The sequence below is a fragment of the Carcharodon carcharias genome, chromosome 13 (genome assembly GCF_017639515.1).
Source record: "Carcharodon carcharias isolate sCarCar2 chromosome 13, sCarCar2.pri, whole genome shotgun sequence".
Taxonomy (NCBI): Eukaryota; Metazoa; Chordata; class Chondrichthyes; order Lamniformes; family Lamnidae; genus Carcharodon; species Carcharodon carcharias.
In genome coordinates, this window is record NC_054479.1 from 55,970,990 (window position 1) to 55,985,804 (window position 14,815).

At 41.8% G+C, this 14,815-nt stretch overlaps 1 protein-coding gene across 2 annotated transcripts in view; it reads right to left on the reverse strand.

The window, feature by feature from the left end:
- Positions 1-14,815, reverse strand: part of cdc45 (CDC45 cell division cycle 45 homolog (S. cerevisiae)) — a 77,177-nt gene extending 62,362 nt beyond the window's left edge. Inside the window, exons 1-5 of one of the 2 annotated variants that reach the window (XM_041203018.1) lie at positions 14,693-14,815; positions 8,772-8,831; positions 7,436-7,528; positions 3,510-3,647; positions 1,274-1,420 (exon numbers count right to left, since the gene is read on the reverse strand). In XM_041203018.1, coding sequence (XP_041058952.1) covers positions 1,274-1,420; positions 3,510-3,647; positions 7,436-7,528; positions 8,772-8,831; positions 14,693-14,725 — 471 coding nt within the window. In that variant the 5' untranslated portion in view covers positions 14,726-14,815. Of the gene's footprint in view, positions 1-1,273; positions 1,421-3,509; positions 3,648-7,435; positions 7,529-8,771; positions 8,832-13,860; positions 14,024-14,692 lie in introns of those variants that run through there. The other variant, XM_041203017.1, reaches the window with a different exon arrangement.

The window sequence follows — 14,815 nt, forward strand, 5'->3', positions numbered from 1 at the left end:
CTGACATGTCTGATATTCCTATAAGAGTTGAGGATACAGAACTGCAAGTGCCCACCCAAGCAACTGATGTTCAGGCAACTCCAGAAAAGGAGTCCTGATAAAGAATCTGAAGTTGTGGAGCTGCAGTGATCAGCAAACTGTGCTGATAAGCACAAACACCACAATGTACTGATAAGCCCAGGCAGGCTGAAGGCTCTTTGAGAAATGTATCGCAGTGCACAATCTCATCTGTCTGATTTCTTTAGAGGCTGTAGTAGTTATGGTTTTATTTAGTGTACCTTTAAGAATAATTCTTGTTAGGCAAGATCACATGTTCTGTAGTAACCAATAGGAGAGTAGCTCGGGCTACCTCAGCAGGCAGTGTAGTGTTAGAGTTGGAGTTGAAAGCACAGGTATAGTTGCTGCTCAGTATATTGTAAATACACTTAAAGGGAAAGATTTTCCCCTCGTCGGGTGGGCGCGCCCAGGAGCGGCCGAGAAACGGTCTGCCACCTGCGATTTCACGCTGGCCGGCCGATTAACAGCCAGCCAACATGAAATGCACACCAAAAGCCTCAGCGCTGCCTGGATGAGGGCAGGAGGAATGCGAGCGCTGAAGTTTGTGCATGAACGGGGGTGCTCTCATTGAAAGCACCCTGAAGGGACAGAGCTGCCTCAGGGAGCTGAAGGATTTAAAAATTAAAAATGAAGATTTGAAAAATAAGGGAACCATGTTCCCACATGAGACTCTGTGACATGAACAAGGACATGTTAGAAATGAGTTTAAAAATGTTTTACTTTTTTTTAATCCACTGTTGGAAACCTCATCCTGCCTGCAGATGAGGTTTTGCAAAAAATGCAAAGACTGCCTGGCCTAGTCGCCCGTGTGCCAACCATAAGGTTGGATGGGCAGTGAAAAATTCAACTTAATTACCAGCTTAAGAGCCTTAATAGGCTGCCAACTCTCACGCACCCCCACTGACCAAAATATCGTGCAAGTGCTCGATGACGTCAGGACACTCGCCCGACATCGTTGCGTGCTGTTTCATGTTTGGGCATGCATCTGCATGCCAAGCTGGAAATCCTGCCCAAAGTTTCCACCCAAGAAGTGTCTGCAGTTCAACTCTATCATTGATAGTACAACTCGGCCACCCTACAACAGAGGCTTACACTTCAGAGCAACCTTGCTTTTAGTTTAGTTATAAATGTTTTATTTGCCCCAATAACCACAGCACAATATAACCTCAAAACAACTTTTGCACACTTGCACTCAATACGATCCCTGTTCACCCACCTCATCGAATCGCTTGCGCTTTCCAGAAGGCTCTGACCCTTCACTTTCATTTCCAGAATCCACTGAATTCTCATCATCTTCATCCCTGAAGAGGTCATCATATGATGGAACACCAAGGTCGTCGTCCTGTTTAATCAGCAGTTTAACCTAAGGGACACAGGACATATTAAATATGCTAACTGCTGTAAAGTTCCAAAGACACTGAATCCCAACACAAATTAGAACTTCCTAGGACATGTTCTAAACGCAGGTTGCTGGAAATCTATTGTTGATGTCCAGTATGTTTTCTAGAATTCTCCCTCTATTGGAAATTGGAATGCTCAGCTGGAGGATAATCCTATGACAGGAATTACTTTGTTTGCCTCTCTAAATCCAGTCACACTACACAAAGCAATAGAAATGCATTTTGGGCAATGGTGTAAAACTGGCGGTCCCATATCTGCTGATATTCGGTTCCGTTGCAGTCAACGGGATTAAAAATCAAATGTTAGGTTTAACATTTGTGCAATACCAGAGGTGAATTTCTATCCCAAGGTGTTTAAGAACAAGCAGCCAGTAGAATATTGGGATAAGCCTAATTCAATACTAACGATGCAGTAGGTACTGGGCAGGTGGGGGATGGGGATCTGCTGGAGCTATATAATATTGAGTTTCCTTTGGTGCTGCACAAAATTCTGAGTAAGAAGCCAAGATAATTTTGAACAAACAAACTGTGATTTGTTCTGTTCCATGTATGGCAGCCAGCAATTTTCAAATGTTATCAACAAGTTATTCAAAAGCCAGGAAGTACAGCAGCAACTGCTTTTGGAAATATTTACGAATCTGTAGCTGTTGCAAATCTGTTCAATGCTCTCAAGACAATAGAGTAAGCTATTATCAGCAAGAAAAAAAACACATTGTACACAAATGTATTCTACACAGAGTGGGAGAGGCGCATGCAGAGAGCAAGAGAACAACAGAAAGACAGAGAAGCGGAGAGCGCGTGTGCCACAGAAAGGGGGCAGTCAAAGGACAAGGGGGCTCAGTGGGGGGGCTGCAGGGGATGAGGGGGGCTTGGCAGGGGGCCACTGGGGGCAAAGGGGGGCCAGTGAGAGAGAGAACGACAGCCAGGGGGCCAGTGAGAGGGAGAACGACAGCCAGGGGGCTGGCAAGGGTGCCTATCGCACGCACGCCATTGAGCGGGGCTGGGTGAGGGGGGCCAGTGAGAGCGAGGGGGGATGGGGTGGCCAGCGGGGGCCGGTGAGAGTGAGCAGGGGGGCCTGTCGGACACAGGGCCCAGAAAGAGAGAATGAGGGACAGAGCGGGGGCCAGCGAGAGGGAGAACGAGGGGCAGCGCAGGCCAGCAAGAGGGAGAACGGTGGCCAGGGGGCTGGCAAGAGAACGACGGCGAGGGTGCTGGTGAGAGAACGGTGGCAAGGGCAATAGAGAATGACTGAGAATTCAACAGAGACAAACGAGAATTTAAATTTAAAGCTGTCTTTTGAGTTGTGAATTTTTTTGTTGACTGGAAAAGGGCCCATGCAGCAATATGGCGTACTTCCAAGTTCAAGTAGGCGGTTCATCACCACGTTCTCAAGGGTAGTTAGGGATGGGCTATAAATGCTGGCATAGCCAGCTATACCCATAGCCCATGAATGATTAAAAAGAAAAAAATCAGTAGCTAAAAGCAATTAACAGAAAGGTTGGTCTGTCTGTAATCCTGAATGCGCTACTGAAAGCCTACTCAAACATCAAGTTTCAAAGGCAAAGGGAGCTGGTGTTTAACTACCACATGCAACACAAGAAATTTGTCGTACTATAATTGTACTTCTCTGAATACATCAAGCTATACAAAACTCCTACAGGTAGGTAGAAACAAAGTATAATTTGAAATAGCACTGCAAGAGGTTAAAAAATAAGCTTAGTGTTTAACATTTATAAAATATCAATGAAATTGATGTGTTCTTCCAAGATTGGGTTACAGCACACTTTTTCGGGCACAACAGAAGAAAGCTTCACACTGTATCTGGTCCCAGCTTTTCTTTACCTGCAATTTCTTAATGCACAAGATGGAAACAGTGGAAAATGCTCCATTTCCCAAAACAACATGCTTAACTTTGATAACACAATAACCAATCAAAAGAAAACATTATGCCTAGGTAGGGCAGGGAGCAAAATTCAATTCCAAGTCCAATAACTTACACATAGAAATCAGTTTGTAACAAGCTTAAGGAACTAATTTCATTGACAGGCATACCTGTGTGTCATTATAGACATTAACGATATCAATGGGTCTATGGGTATCACAGACATAGAAGACAGTATCCTCATCAGGTTGCAGTGTCTCCAAGAGATCCAGATTAGCACCACAATTAATTAACACAAGGTGCTTGAACTGCAAAAACATGAAAATTACAGATTCAGTGATTTGGTTTCTACAGGCAAAGGTGGATTTGGTGCCAGAAGCACAATAGTACATTTGAATACATCTGCATGCAGAAGTAAATCGCACTGCTTATTCCCTATGCCAGCTCTCACTTACCTGCAAAGATACAACAATATCTCACCTTGAAACATGTGGGTGTTGCTGGCTAGGTAAGCATTTATTGCCCAACCCAAATTGCCCTTGTTCAGAGGGCATTTAAGAATCAAGCACATTGCTGTAGGTCTGGAGTCATATGTAGGTCAGACCGTGTAAGGGCAGCAGATTTCCTTCCCCAAAGGACATTAGTGAACCAGATGGATTTTTACAACAATCGACAATAGTTTCAAGATCTTTTAATTCCAAATTTTGAATTCAAATTTCACCATCTGCTGTGGCAGTATTCAAAGCTGAGTCCCCAGATCATTACTGAGTCTCTGGATTACTAGTCCAACAATACCACTACGCCACTGCCTCCCCCTATAGCGATCCAGACCTTCAAGAACTTCAATTCCTTAAGAAATGTGCATCCTCAACATCCTTCGTCCCACCATTAGGAGTCATGCCTTCAGTTGCCTTTCCCCAAGCTTGAATTCCCTCCCAAAACCTCTCCTCCTTGCTCTCATTTTTAAGATGCTGCCCAAAACTTACCTCCTCAAACAAGCTGTTAGTCAACTGTCCTAATATCCCGTTCTTTGGCTTGGTGTCAACCTTTGCCTGATTACAATCCTGTTAAGTGCCTTGGGATGGCTTTTCTGTTAAAAGGTGCTATATACATACAAATTGGTGTTGTTGACTTTTGTTATGTGCTGCAATGACCAAAATCTATTCTGCGCCCCTTGTACAAAGAAACTATCCCAGAGTGCTTCACATGTAGGAAGAAAAATGAAGACTGATCAGGAAAATAGGGTAAACAAAAGGTAAATGATGTCAAAAGCAGAGATTTTAAAGGCTGTTGAACCACTCCCAATTTTTCATCCATATATAAATGCTGATCTGTCACATACACATCACAAAGAGGATGAGCTTCAAGTATTTGTATATATAACAGACACAGTTTCATTACAAGCTTTAACTCAGTCTTGGAGACTGCTGTTCACAAAATAGTATCTTCCTACCCGGCTTGTAGCTACTCCTACCAGGTCTGTTGTCATGGTAATATCTTGCACCAACCTCACACATCCACTGTAGCTCAGCTACAACCGCTCTGTGACATCGATCATCTGGCTACACCTAGGTCTCCCTCTCTTTCTGCTGCCTGCTACTTTTTCCTCTAGAAGAAGGGGGAGGCGGTGGCATAGTGGTATTGTCACTGGACTAGTATTCCAGAGATCCAAGGTAAAACTCTGGGGACCAGGGCTCGAATCCCACCATGGCAGATGGTGGAATTTGAATTTTTTAAAAATCTGGAATTAAGAAGCCTGATAATGACCATGAAACCATTGCCAATTGTTGTTGATCTGGTTCACTAATTTCCTTTGGGGAAGGAAATCTGCTGTCCTTACCTGGTCTGGCCTACATGAGACTCCAGACCGCACTCGTACACACATTTCTTCCTTTTCATCTTTACCTCTATCTCACTCATAAATCCAGAGGGCCCTGGATGACTTGTTCTGTGTGTGGATTGAATAATTTAGCAATAGTACACAAACTTGTCGTACTCCTCTCTTCACTTGAAATATACCTGATTTCCAATCTTCTAGCCTGATGCTTGCTATTTGGTCCCAATACAGGCTCTGGATGAATCTCACATCTTTATTCTCAATGTCACATTTCAGCATGATAAGCACAATCGAACACTTTTTGAAACATATGTAAATTTTCTTGTTTACAGACGGTAGAAAGGAAAAAGGAAAGAAACACATCTGATTATGCTAAGTGGAAAAGAAAATTAAGAATGCATCTAAGGCATCTAATGAGAAATAGTGTAAAGAGATGTGTGATAAAGTATTGGAACTGGAAAGAAATCACAAAATGAGAGCTATGCACCAGAAGTGAAATCTTTGACAGATAGAAAGAATGGGATAATAACAGATAGTGGGTGCATAAAAGACAATAATGGCAAAATATTGTTTGAAAGGAATGCAGCAGCAGAACAATCGACAGATTATGAGTGAACTGTATGATGATCCAAATTGTGGGATCCCTCAAGATATAGAGGCAATGATAGGCCAAACATTATGATATCAGAGGTAAAGAATGCTTTGAAATTGATGAATACCGGAAAAGTTCCAGGCAAAGTAACAAGAGAACATCTGAAAGCCCTTGGAGTAAAAGAAATCGAACTGATAACAGAAATTTGTTATCAAATAAATACCAAAGGGTACACTCCAAATGACTTGAGACATTCATTATTTATTAAGATACGTAAGAAACCTAAAGCAATGAAATGCAATTGCTTTAGAACCATAAATTTAATGACAAGTCGTTAGAGTGACCTTGAAAATCACAATAGAAAGAAATATCATCACATTTGAAGCAGAAATTGGTGAAAAAGTCTGGGTTTAAACCTGGGATAGGAACAAGAGAAGGAATATTTAGCCTAAGAACAAAGTAGTGTACAATTAGCTTTTTGTGTTAATTTTCAGTTTGTTTTTAATTTATTCATGGGATATGGGCATCACTGGCAAGGCCAGCATTTCTTGCCCATCCCTAATTGCCCTTGAAAAGGTGATGAGCTGCCTTCTTGAACTGCTACAGTCCTGTGGTGTAGGTACACACACAGTGCTGTTAGGCTGACAGCACCAGGATTTTGACCCAACAGTGAAAGAATGGAGATATATTTCCGTGTCAGAATGTTGTGTGACTTGGAGGGGACATTGCAGGTGGTGATGTTCCCCGGTGCCTGCTGCTCTTGCTCTTCTAGGTGGTAGAGGTCACAGGTTTGGATGGTATTGTCGAAAAAGTCTTAGCGAGTTGATGTAGTGCATCTTATGGATGATACACACTGCTGCCACTGTCCACTGGTGGTGGAGGGCGTGAATGCTTAGGGTAGTGTATGAGATGCCTATCAAGCAAGCTGCTTGTCTTAGATGGTGCTGAGCTTCTTGAGTTGTTGGCGATGCACTCATCCAATAAGCAGACAGTACTCCATCACACTTCTGATTTGTGCCATGTCGGTAATAGTGATCAGGCTTTGGAGAGGCAAGAGGTAAGTCACTCACTGCAGAATTGCCAGCCTCTGACTTCTTCTTGTAGCCACAATATTTGTGAGGTTGCTCCAGTTAATTTTCTGGTCAATGGAAACCTCCAGAATGTTAATGGTGGGGGATTCAACAAGGCCTTTGCATATCAAGGTAAGTTTTTCTCTTGTTGGAGATGGTCATTGCTTGCCATTTGTATGGCACAAATATGACTTGCCACTTATCCACCTTTGGCAGCAATGAGATAGCACAATGCAGAGCATCCGATATTACTCTTTACTGCAATAAAAATGGTGGTGATCATTTATGTGAAGTCTTGTAGTATTGCATGATTTTTATTCCTGCTTAAATACTAATTCATGAAGCACACAAGAGTATATTAAAAGTAAGAGCAGGAAATGTTCTCCAGAAATTATTCAGCAAAACTCCATCTTCACACTATATGGAACCATTCCATTAAAATTCCTTCTATTCTTGTCATACTACCTTAGCCTAAGGGACCCTTTCAGAATTTAATCATTAATTGTTCCCTCCAGCTGGACACAGACCTAAATATTTATGGACTGGAAAAGTATTTAATGGCAGGTTTTCCTTACGTTACGTCCTTATATTACATACCTGGTCTTTGTGCTCAAGGAATGCTGTCTCCAGGTCTTGCCACCCTGCCACTGGAACCAATGTGTACAGAACGTGGTCACACTGGAAAAGGGCCTGGAATTAATTAAACAAACACACAGTCTGAATCTTTGTTCCAACATCATATCTTTCTACAAACTGGTGGTCATGGACCTCAAGTTAAGTCTGAGTTCCTCTCCTGGCTTTCCTCCAATATCTCAGGCAGCATATTCTGCAGGCTTTTTTTGGGGTTTGATTTGCAGACTGCCTGAAATTCTTTGAATTTGGATGAGACCTGATAAAGTCCATCATGTTCCCCACCTCACCAGCTTGTGCAGAATTTCATGGACTCCAACAAACAAATTGCACTTGTAGAAAATATATCAGTAATCAAATTTGTAGGCACTAAGGCAGGACAAGCCAACAAACAATAAGTCCTCACCAGTAAAAACCCACATGGAGAAGTGCTACTTACTTCTGAGTAATACTTTTCTACATCTACATTACGATCACATTGCATTTCTTGCAAGGATGGAGAAGTGACATAGCTATTTCCTTTATAATGGTGCCCACACAAAACCAAAACAGAAATCTCTTCAATCTCCTGTCGTCTTGAAAGGGTGGGAGTATAAAACCTTCTACGATAAAAAATGATAATATTCTCTGGGAAGTTATTCAGCAAAACCCTACCTTCACACTATATGAAACTATTGTACTAAAATTCCTTCTATTTCATACATGCTATCTTAGCCTAAAGGACCCTTTTCAGAACTTAATCAGTAATTGTCCCCTCCAATATGTCATGGCCCTAATTAGTACCTACTACAACATGGCAAGTCCCTTGATCAATTTCTACCATTACAATGTCACTTTGAACCATCAAATTTCTTTGGAAGTAATAGGGAACCATCAAAATTGAGCCAATGAGTAGATTGCCATCTGAATGACTAGGTCAGTGGGCGTTTCAAACAGCCAATACAGACAGATTCAAATAGAGTCCATCAGCCTTTTGTGCTCAGTTGCAAGAGATTTCAACAGTTCAAAATGTTTGGGAGCAATTAATCCCACCTAACTCTTCTCCAACTTTATGTTCTATTCAAGAGTCCTGCTTAACAAGACACAGACAATGAAAAAGTATGACATAACTCTTTCCACTTCTGCCTTCAGAATAATAAAACGTGTCCTATTGTTTGGTACCTCATCAAATGACTTGCTGTTGAACATTTCTGGCATCAGGCTGCTATATAAAACTGATGCAGGAAACACACTAAGACCACTACAAAAAAAAATCTGAATAATCCAACATGGATTAGCAAATGTAATATTCAGCACCACTCACCTGAAGGATTTTGCAGGCACACAATGCATCAACATCTGAGGCAACAAGTAATAATACCCTCTGGAAAACAAAATACAAATTCAACATAAACCCTTTCAAAAGATGTAGGATTTTGAGCTTTGTTGTGCACTTGCATATAGTGTCAGGGTTACCTAAACATGACTCAGGTGGAGTAAAAAGTGTCTGCAAACTCACTTATTGTTCCATATATCAGTTAATATTATTGTGCTGCTGAACGAAGGTGAAAGAAACACAAACAGACTCTTGTCCTACATCAAAAAAGTCTCACTTAGATCTGTTCCCTGCAGACTGGAATCAATGACTTGAAGGATTCTACACAACGGCACTAAGCATTTTCAACATAAGTTTGATTTTATTCAGCATACTTGTACTGTCTCCCAACCCCCAATATTAGCCCGCTTGTAAAGGTGTCCTACATGCAAAGTTCTGTATAAACTATATTTGTATTCAACAACAGCACATGGAATTTTGAAAGTTAAGGGGTAATTTGCTTGAGATTTTGAAAGGAATTAATAGGGTAGATGGAGAGAAACTTTTTCCACCAGTTGGGAAATAAATGTTGGCTTTGTCAGTGATGTACACATCCTAAAGAGGATTAAAAAGGTGAGTCTTTGATCTCCTATTTCCATCCATTGCAGACAATAACTGATGGTAAGGGATTCAGCAATGTTAATATCATTGAATGCCAAGGAGAGGTGGTCCAACACTCTCTAGTTGGAGATGATCATCATCTAGCATTTGTGTGGCATGAATGCTACTTGTTACTTAGCAGCCCAAGCCTGAATATTGCCCAGATCTTTCTGCATACTTTATTTTGAATAATTTGAACTCATTGGTTGGTGTACTAGAGAGTGAAAATGTGCCATTCAGCTCAAATTGTAGGTTGGCCAACCAAATAGGGGAGAAAAATGACACTGGTGACATTATTGGAATATCCAAATCTTTACAGTTATTAAATCGAGGGAAAAGGTATACATACAACTCTGAAGATGAAAGGCAGCAAAACAATGCATTTGACTGTTGTGCAACATAAGCTTTTATTACATTTTTAATCCTATGTTAATACCACTATCATAATCAACTAGATCAAGTGTTTGAAAGTCCCAAACTGAAGGTAACCAAAGAAAATCAAACTCCGTGCAGCAATCCTTCCATTTATTAATTTTATAACAACAGGCATTAAAGCCCTTCAAACTATCATTCAACAGTTCATGGTTGGTCCATGCCTCAACCTCATTTTGGTCATCTTGTTTATTTTATTCCTTCCCAAGTTTCTATCAGTTCTCTCCAAATATTGACTAGCACTGAAGCAGCACATGTCACCTTGAGAAACACTGCATTATATAAATGCCAGGCCAAACAAGAGATAGTCCAGCTATTTATCACTAACCTTCATCAACACCGCCACACTGGAGTGGCCACAGAGGAGATCTATGAGAATGTTGCCATGAATGGAGAATTTTAGCTATGAGGAAAGACTGGAAAGACTGCGGCTGTTTTCTTTGGAACAGAGGGTTGAGGGAAAATTTAAATGAGGTGTACAAAACTATAAAGGGTCTAAATAGAGTGGATAGGAAGAACCCATTTTTCATTGCAGAGAGGACAATAACCAAGGGCCATAGATTTAAAGTAAAGAAGAATTTGAGGGGAATTGAGGGTTCTGGAACTCACTGCCTGAAAGGGTTGTGGATGAAGAAACCTTCGTCACATTTTAAAAATATTTGAATATGCACCTGACATGCTGTAACCTACATGGCCTCACACCAAGGTGACATTAGGCTGGATAACTCTTTTACAGCTAACATGGACACGATAGACCGAGTAGCTGCCTCCTGTGCAGTAAATTTTCTACATTTCTACCTTATGCCAAATGCAACACCATCCTAATTGGATGTACCTCATTTTTTTTGCATCACTAAGTCATCATCCTGCCTAACATAATATGGGAGCACCATCACTACAAGCACTGCGGTAGTAAAAAAAAAGGCTCACCATTTCCTTTTCAGGGCAACGAGGATAGACAATAAGTACACACTTGCCAGCGTTGTCCACAAATTTATAAAAAGATTTAATAAAATACACAAGATCAATTGGGACAACAGGCATGGTGGTCATCAATCTGCTTGTCGAACTAATCTAGCAGTTAGTTGAAATTTGTCTATTTGACTTGGCTAAATAAAATTGGGAGAAAAGTAGGCCAAAGATACTACAGGTGTATGGAATTATGTCAAAGAAAAAATGCAATCGTAATTAGTTGTTTAATGGCATCAAATATTCTAATAGCAGTTGTTCTTGTTTTTTCTACTGAATTGTCCATAATGCTGAATATTTTAAAAGTCACAGATGATAGTTCAGTTCCAATCCAATGACTCTACTGCCTGCAATGCACTATCCCCAATCATTGTCACTATTATGTCGCTAAGCAGACATTGCAAAACATAAAATAAGGTAACAAGGGGTGATTGAGACTCACTTATGAGGGCTCTCTATTTATACAGGATTACATTTCCAGTCAGTCAAATTGTCCCTTTGGAGTGCAGTTCTCTTAGTTGTGTCATCTAGATCGTCAAGTTTGAGAAAATATCTGTTCCAGATTTTGAGTACCCAAATGCATTTTTTAATGATCACTGAAGCAGGTGTCACACAACCGATCTCCAATTAGACCTGTATAGATTCAAGAATCCACAACGGAAAATCCATAACGCAGAGGTCATCAATCTCAAAATATTAACACTGGAGTCTTCATGAAGCCAGTGTGACTATCCAGAGTTGAAGCTCCATTTGGAAGCTTTTCTGCATTGTGGTTTAGAGGAAATCCCACAGAATTGACTTTTAAAAGAAAAGATAAATGGTGGCAGACAATTAAACAAATAACTGGAGGAGGTTGCTCCACAAACATCCCCATCCTCAGTGATGGCAGACTCCAGTGCAAAGTACAAGGTTGAAGCATTGGCAAGCATCTTCAGCCAGATGTGTCCAATGGACTATCCAACTCTGCCTCCTCCTGAGGTCCCCACTAACATAGATTCCAGTCTTCAGACAATTCAAATCACTCTAAGTCATATCAAGAAATGGCTGAGAGCACTAAATACAGCAAAATTTATGGGCCCTGACAACATCCCAGCTATAGTATTGAGAACTTGTGCTTCAGAACTAGCCCCACCCCTAGTCAAGCTGCTCCAGTACAGCTACAACACTGCCATCTACCCAACATTGTGAAAAATTGCCCACCCATGCCCTGTCCAGAAAAAATAGGACAAATCCAATCTGTCTACTCTCAATCATCAGCAAAGTGATGGATGGAGTCCTTCACAGTGCTATCAAGCAGCCCTTACTCAGAAAAACTTGCTCACTGATATAATTTTGTTCCCATCAGGGACACCAGTCTCCATATCCCTTTACAGCCTTGGTCCAAATGTGGACAAAAGACCTGAATTTGAGATGTAAGGTGAGAGTGACTGTTCTAAACATCAAGGCAACATTTGACCGAGTGTGGCACCTAGGAGCCCTAGCAAAATTGAAGTTAATGAGAATCAGGGAGAAAATTTTCCACTGGTCGGAACCATACCGAGCACAAAGGAAGATGACTGCAGTGGAGGACAATCTTCTCAGCCCCAGGGCATCACTTTAGGAGTTCCTCAGGGTGGAGTCCTATGCCCAACCATCTTACTTGTTTCATCAGTTGACCTTCCCTCCAACATAAAGTAGGAAGTGGGGTTGTTTTATGATAATTGCAGTGTTCAATATCATTCATAACTCCTCAAATACTGAAGCAGTCCATGTCTACATGCAGCAGGCTTGCGCTAATAAATGGCATGTACTATTTGTGCCATAAGTGCCAGACAATGATCATCTCCAACAAAAGTGAGGCTAACCATCTGTCTTTGACATTCAATAGCATTACCTTTGCTGAATGATGCATTATCAATATCATGGGGGGTTTTCACTTACCAGAAACTTAACTGGGCCAGCCATTTAAATACTGTGTCTACAAAAGCAGCTCAGAGGTTGGGAATCCTGTGGTGAATAACTCATCTCCTGTCTCCAAAACACATCCACCATTTACGAGGCACAAGTGAGCTGCGTGATAGAATACTCACCACTTGCCTGGATATGTGCAGCTCCAACAACACTCAAGAAGCTCAACACCATCCAGGACAAAGCAGCCAACTTGATTGGCATTCTATCCACCACCTTAAATATTCACTCCTTTCACCACTGGCACAATGTGTGCCATTTACAACATGCCAAAGCTCCTTTGACAGCACTTCCCAAACTCACAATCTCTACCACCAAGATAAACAAGGGCAGCAGGTGATTGGGAACACCACTACCTGCAAATTCCTCTCCAACTCAAACACCATCCTGAATTGAAAATACATTGCTGCTACTTCACTGTTTCTGGATCAAAATCCTGAAATTCCTTGCCTAACATCACTCCAGCTGTGCTGGCACTACATGGACTGCAGCAGTTCAAGAAGAAAATTCACACCACCTCAGAGTCATAGTTTTACAGCACAGAAAGACGCCCTTCAGCCCATCATGTCCGCGCCTGCCATCAAGCCCCTATCTACTCTAATTCCATTTTTGAGCACTTGGCCCGTAGCCTTGTAGACTATGGCTTTTCAACCTTCTCAAGGGCAACTAGGGATGGACAATAAATGCTGGCCTTGTCAGTGTGCTCAGATCTAATTATCAACAAAAAATAATTTGCATATAAACACAGATCTTCCATTAATTATTAATGACAATCACTTCTTGTTGAACTATTGAGATCTCTGTCATTCTAAAGGTGGAGACAGTTTTTGCACAACATTTAAATGACCTAACTCTATCCCTTCTACTAAATCACGTTTCTCTAAGAGTGACAACACAATCTGATTCATGCATATTAAACCCAGGGTTACCACATCGCTTCAATCGGAAGGAAGCTGTCCAGAGAAAGAGCCGAATTCCCAGTGTCAACAGTTTCAGGCTGCGGGCGGATTAATGTCTCGGCTCCCACAGAGGCCCAGCCTCTGCCCCAACCGCTGCCATCAGCCTTCCCCCTTTTCAAGAACCTCCTCACCTGATTTACTATCACATCATAAAATTCCTTCCGGAAATCCGACACGAACATGGTGTGTGGCTGATAAACCCCGTACCCGGACTCTCCCTCACACCAAAGCCCCCGAGTCCCAACAACAACAACAAGCCGCTTCCCTGAACCCTCAAGCTCGAAACTTTGGCGCCAAACTGCGCATCAAATGCTGATTGGATGAAAACGCAGAATCTACCGATTGATTGGACAAAGCCAGACAGTTTGATTGGACGGACTGTCTGCACGCTGCATGCTGATTGGACGGTAATCAGGCAGTCGTCCTTCCTCCCTCCGATTGGAAAGAAAGTTCAGAACCTGCTCCTTGATTGGACAGAAGGTACAAAAATACCGTGCTCTGATTGGATATAAATCGCGATCAGCAAATTAAGACAAGCAATAGAGGATGCTGGAAATTCTTAGCAGGTCTGGTAAATTCTGTGGGGGTGAGAAAGAGTTAATGGTTCAGGTAGTCACCTTTCATCAGACAGAGAATATTTAAAGATGTAACAGTTTTTAAGTAAGGCAGGGAAGTAGGGGAGGGATAATAATAAACGGAATGGTCTGTGAGGTAGGAGCGATTAAATCACAAAAGGGATGGTAATGAGACAAGCGAAGCTATGCCTGTGTTCCAACAGGTCACCGTGATGCATCTAGTCTAGCGTGTGGGTGAAGACACTATGCTTTCCACTTTTATGTGTTAGTTTGCTTCTCTTTCTCAGCCAACACTAGGCCCAATGCAAAAAAGCTCTCCACCACGTCCCCCCCCCCCCCCCCCCGGAAACGTTAGTTCCATTGATATCATCATTGGGTACTGACTTACTGTTGCAGGTACACAATCAACCACTACATGCATGCGTGGTGTTGCTTATATCATCGTTTGTCTGTTGAACACTCGCCCCCCGCTGATTTGTGCCACTCTGCTTGCCACTTTGCTCACTGCCCT